The sequence below is a fragment of the Nanorana parkeri genome, unplaced genomic scaffold (genome assembly GCF_000935625.1).
Source record: "Nanorana parkeri isolate BGI_ZX_2015 unplaced genomic scaffold, ASM93562v1 scaffold13, whole genome shotgun sequence".
Lineage (NCBI taxonomy): Eukaryota > Metazoa > Chordata > Amphibia > Anura > Dicroglossidae > Nanorana > Nanorana parkeri.
Window position 1 is genome coordinate 3,533,974 of NW_017306281.1, and position 6,000 is coordinate 3,539,973.

Here is a 6,000-nt window from a genome sequence, read left to right on the forward strand (position 1 = left end):
TGCATAGCACAGCTGTCAAAAAACTTCAAAACGTTAACCCTTTAAGGCAGAATTATAACAGGGATACCTACTACACCAAGCTCTTAAAGGGCAACTCCCAGTTGTAGTGATAGGCCTGTAAAGCGCTCTGTGGTGCGCTCAGGTATCAGGTGTCAGAGTCCTTGACTTTAAAGCGCTTTGCAGCTAACAAGCCCTGCATCATGGTGGGGTCCGGGTACTGGCCAATGTTTTTTGTTTATCAGTGCCTAATTCCTCCTGTAGGCACCAGTATAAACCAAATCTCAGAATTCTGCTGCTCCTGTGTCCCTTAATGAATGATCAGGAAAAAAAAGGTAGAAACATGTGTAAATTAATATACTTAACTTACCCACAACAGTAGCTAGGCAAGGGAGACATCTGCAAACTTCTGCCAATATCCCGAGGAATGTCAAGTAGTCCAAATATTGTGAGAACAGACTATCGCACTGTACTGCAGCGGCATCTCTCGAGATTTGCGCTCCTTGGCATTCCCCTGGATATCCGGTCAATGGATGCTGATGTAGCTGCCTTCCCCACCCCACCCCCCTAGTGTATTGTCCTACATATTTTTAATATAAATTCAGCTAACAGAGTCTTGCCTCACCAGTGCTGCATTGTAAATATACCAGCAGTCAATAAGATAACCCCTGAGGCATCATTTGAGTCTCTTGGAAATTCAGCAAAACGTCAAAGATCACTGTCATTCATCTTATACTTGGAAAGAGAATCATGAGTAGACATGTGAGCCCTGGAGATGTATTGGTATTTAAAAATAATTGTTATATTATGCTATAAATTTCAATTACCTGCAGCTGATATTTACCTTAAGGATTTACAAAAATGTGATTACCAAAACGGAGAAGCATATTAGATAATAAAGTGTAAACATCAATAATGTGCAACAAAAGGTACCCAATAAGATGTAACCTTTTATTATGTGTTTTTTTTTTTTTTTAAACCTGCACACACATACTAGGGGCAATTTAGACAATAGACAATGAACCTACTGGCATTGGAAGAAAACCAGGGGAAACCCACGCAAGCACAGGAAGAACATACAAATTCCATGCAGCTAGTGTCCTAAACCAAGGACCCTGTTGCTGCAAGGCATAAGGACTAACCACTATGCCACTGTGCTGCCTGATCTTTCATTATGTTAGCTGGCACTATGTCAATGCACAATGCCAACACACAGAGTCACACACTGGAGAGTGACTGTTGGGTATTTAAATCAGTATGATGATAAATAATCTTTTCAGCTGTCTGTACATGTCCTAAATATTCCCACATGTGCACATTTTACAGAATGATTAGATACCAGATATTGTCAAATATTGCCCTAAACTGTTTGAGTCTGATGGTGAAGTAACAAAAATTCCCAACTTTTCCAAACAACCGTCCCTCAAAGTATTGTCATCTGATCTCATGTTTGCATACATAACCCCAGACAATTGGGCAAAACATCTGAGATTCTATACATTGTACAAACATTTCTCTAACTCAATGTGCTGCGTTAGCCATAATGACAAACACATTTCGGCTTTAATCAATTTTGGCCAGTCAGAACATTTATAGATGCTACTATATTGTTAATTTCTCTGTGGAATAAAGACATTTGATTTTTTAACAGTAAGGTGAAGGCCTGTGCAGTGGACAACAATGATGAGATCCTACCTTTCATTCGCTGTTTGGAATTTTGATAGTAGTGATGGCCGTCTCCTCTGTGGCAGAAGGACAGAACTAGAGCTTAGATGAGGGCTGTATTCTCTTGAATGGTGTTGATACTCCATAAGATTAGCATCCTGCAGAACAAGCCAACAAGTTTTAATGTAAGTTTATTAAAAAAAATGTCAATAAATTAAGGCAGAGTAGCTAAATAAGCTATTTTATTATTAATCTAAGCTTGTCTTTTTTTTCCTCTTAGAAGTAGGAATGACATATCATACATACAACATACAACTCCTAACCATGCATGAAGTGCACCAGTCACAACATTGTGGTGACAATGTTGACAGCTTGTAAGCCCCATTGCTGTTAACCCTCCTGATATATAGGGCAGGACCCAGCTGTCAAATTGGCAGCCAGGTCCTGCAGATTACACAGAAGGCATGTATCTCTTTGTAATCTGCAGGAATGGGGAGGGGGCACAGAAAAAACAGGAGAAGTGGCAGAGAGCAGAAAAACAGAGGAATGTGTGGGAGACCATAATTAAACAATAATTAGACAAGACAAAAAATAAACATGCACATTTCCTCATGTTTTATAACTTTAAAAATGCTGGAAAACAAAAAAATACCTTTAGGACTGTGAGAAATCTAATGTGTTTCTAACTACCTGTTTAACCCGACAACTCATTGGCTCTGCTACACCGAATTCCCAAGCAGTGCTGTCAGCCCTGCCCAGTTCTCCTACATGTCCCCATTCCTCATCTCCATAAGGATGAGTTACTGTATCCCCAGGGGAGAACTAGGCAGGCTGACAACATTGCCTTCCAGCTGAGTGGAGGCAGCGTTGTCCGCTCACTACAGGAAATTGAGACCTTACTGGTTTTCTAGCAGGATCAACAAGCATTTTTCTATACTTGCAGCATTTGTTATAGAGAAAAGTGCATACATTGCAGCAGTGGCGACTCTAGGAACAATATATAGGGGGGGGCACATAAGATACCACAGTCAAATCTGGGGGGGCACTAATAATTTTCATTGCATGTCGCAACCATAGGGCGCCGAGAGCTGATTTAATTGCGGATGGCACCTGCGCCCTGCGGTTCCGACATGTAGTCCAATGCCGCCCACAATCCTGAATACCACAACAGTTTATTTCTTAAAACTTTTTTTTTATTTTTTTATTAAACTTAATTTTTTTAAATTTTTACCTTTTATTTATTTCACTTAATTTTTTTAATTTTTTTCTACTTTTTTAACATTTTTATTTATTTCACTTTATTTTTTTTACATATTTTTTACTTCTTATTAATTTAACTTTATTTTTGCAACTTTTTTTAATAGTTTAGTTTATTTTTTTAACTTTTCTTTTTTTTACTTCATTGCTGGGAGCAATAGCCAGCCTGCTATTGGATATTTCAAATTGCAATAGCCAATAACAGGCTGGCTACTGCACCCACCCACTGCCTGCTGTCAATCAGCAGAGGAGGGACCTGCAGTTTTCTATCAGGTCCACCTCTGTTGATTGACAGCGGACAGTGGGCGGGTGCAATAGCCAGCCTGTTATTGGCTACTGCAATTTAAAAGAGCCAATAGCAGGCTGGCTATTGCGGTCAGGTGCTGGAATGAAGACGATCGCAGACGCAGCGGAGAGGTGAGTAGACTGCAGGGGGGAAAGCTCACAGGCTGTCGGAGGGCTCTCCTTACAGGCTGTAATCGGCAATCTGTCCCAACTGACACAGATCGTTACAGTCTGTGAGGCTGCAGCGGGGAGAACCCCTGTCCCAGCAGATAACTGTGTGATAACCGGGCACAGTTATCTGCTGGGACAGGGATTCCATTTCTCTTGCCTTGCGCTAGCGCCGGGACTGCTGCCACTGTTAGCGGGGGGCACACGGGGGGGCAAGTGATAACCTTGATGCCCCCCTGTAGCGACGCCACTGCATTGCAGAGATGTCCTGCATATTTTTTTTATAACTTTGCCCAGACGTACACTTTACTTTGGTTAGAGATTTAAATGTATTCCATCATGACAATAATTATTATTGTGACTATACCAGCAACTTATCCCCAAAAACCTAAATCAAAATAACATACTAGTCCCAGAGATTGAGAGAACTCTGCAGGGAATGGAGAAAAATCCCCGCAAAATATTTTTAAGCGGCCCTTAGTGTCACACATTGGGCAATATTTGGATGCTAAGTGTTATGAACTATTCAAGATCATATTGTTTGCTTTAGACTATTAGAAATATAGGCATCCTCCTAAGCTTTGCCTCCCTGTCTGCAGAGCGTATCTAGCAAAAAGAAAAAGTACTCAGGAAGACTTGGCGCATAACATCAGGAAACACTAGTGTCCAAAGCCAGACCATCAGTATTCAGCATAACATATTTGTACAGTAACTTTGTGGAAAATGTGTCTCGTCTTCCCCGAGCAGCTGCCAAGAAAAATTGTCGTATTTGCAGTATCTACCAGTGTGAAAGACAAATGGAAAGTAAAAAATGTAGAGGGAAACACGCTGTCAAATCGTGGTTGAAATCTGTCTACTGTAAAATCTTTACTGCAAGTGCAGGTGTCGTGGGGCAAAGCCCTTCAGTACTGCTTCACATTTCTGTGCCTCATTACTTTGTACAGGGATTTATACGCCTATGAGATGACAAGGTACAAGCAAGGGCATGGATCCTATCTCACAGGAATTATCCATCACCCGAGGAGCCAGTAAATGTGTTCCAAACCTGCAGCGCTTTATAAGTCATGTCCAATGAGTCATGCATTGGAAGGAAGCCTCTCCCATGTTCTATCTGCCTTTATCTTGCACAGACATGTCAACTCAGGCACTGCCAGTGTCACCGAACAAGCGCATTACAAATGAATGACATGTTAAGGAATAATTAAGGGGAGCTGCATTGCCTGTGTTCAGCTAAAATGTTTCCCACGTGTTTTTCCTCCAACATTTTGGATGTTATTTATTTTAGAGTGAAGATAAACTTTTAGTGCGAGTTAAGGCAGAACTGTAGTGCAATTTTATGTTTTGCAAACCAAGTTAGAGTATAAGGGCAATTCCCAATTGCATACCCTCCCAACTTTTTCAGATGAGAAAGAGGGACATCTTCCAGCACAATGTATTTAGGTAATGGACCCAACCCTGCCTCGAACCCAGTTATCTGTACCATTACAAATGTATATGGCAAAAATAATTGGTTAAACCAATTATATTTTTCACCATTACTTTTCCTTTATACTGGCAGTTCAAAATAGCAAACAAGATAATTAAGAGATAAGATAAAAGGTCTTAGCACATAATAATACTTAAAGGAGTAAAAATGAATCTTCCCAATAGTTTGAGCCGCCGTGTGACACTGCAGCTATCACACAACGGCTCTATAGCTCGAGAACTCAGCGATCACAATCCACAGATCGATCAGCTCACGGCTTCTCCCTGCAGAAAGCGAGGACTGTCAGTGGCAACTCACTGCAGGAATTTCCCACTCCCCTCTCTCTGCGCTCATAGGAGGGACAGATGGAATGGGGCGGGCACAGTTAGCTCTGGCTCTAGAAAAGTAGAGCTAGCTGTCAATGAGGCAATGGGGTGGATCCTGACAATATTGTTGGGATCTTTCCTGGCTACAGAGCGGCTCTGCGCTGTCATATAGGAGGAAGTAGCCCGCTATTTGTGATTTTGGGTTAGAGGAGTACATTAGTAAATGTACTCCTGTGACCCAAAAGAGAACCAAAAAAAGGTTTGGCTATAGTTCTCAACAGTTAAATAGTACTTTGTCATAGATATTTGTACATTGGACCAGACAGAACTGAGGAGGAAAGAGGGACAGAAGGATTTAGTTTAGAGCTGCAACTAACGATTATTTTCAAAATCGATTAGTTAATTTAGTTCCAAATGAAGGACAGTCCCTCTAAATAAAGGACAGTTGAGAGGAATGCAATTAGACATTCACTGCAAGCTAACCTGCCTTAAGCTCCACTTTCACTGCTCCAAATGAAATGAACTGAAGCTAGCACCATGTTTATTCAAATCTTTGCACAATTTTCAGGCCCTGACCCACGATAAGATGGGGCACCTGTGCCGTCTTTAGGCTGCTGCTTTGCAATCATGGCAACCAAAAAAACAGGAAAATGGTAAATCCACTGAAAATAACAGAGAAATTAGTGTACATGATGCTACTACTAAATTTAGTTGGCTCAAACGTTGTTGATGTCCAGGGGTAAAACCAGGCTACAGGGAGGAAGGAGTGGATAGGCAGGGCAGAACAGAGGGACAAAAAAGAGGGAAGGGGGGGGGGGGGCGGGAAAAGGGGGGAGG

The 6,000-nt window shown here is 41.5% G+C and overlaps 1 protein-coding gene across 1 annotated transcript in view; it reads right to left on the reverse strand.

Moving 5' to 3' along the window:
* Window positions 1-6,000, reverse strand: part of NCOR2 (nuclear receptor corepressor 2) — a 432,386-nt gene that overhangs the window by 281,423 nt on the left and 144,963 nt on the right. The window contains exon 3 of the mRNA XM_018557336.1: window positions 1,693-1,820. Within this exon, the coding sequence (XP_018412838.1) occupies window positions 1,693-1,820 (128 nt within the window). The remainder of the gene's footprint in view (window positions 1-1,692; window positions 1,821-6,000) is intronic.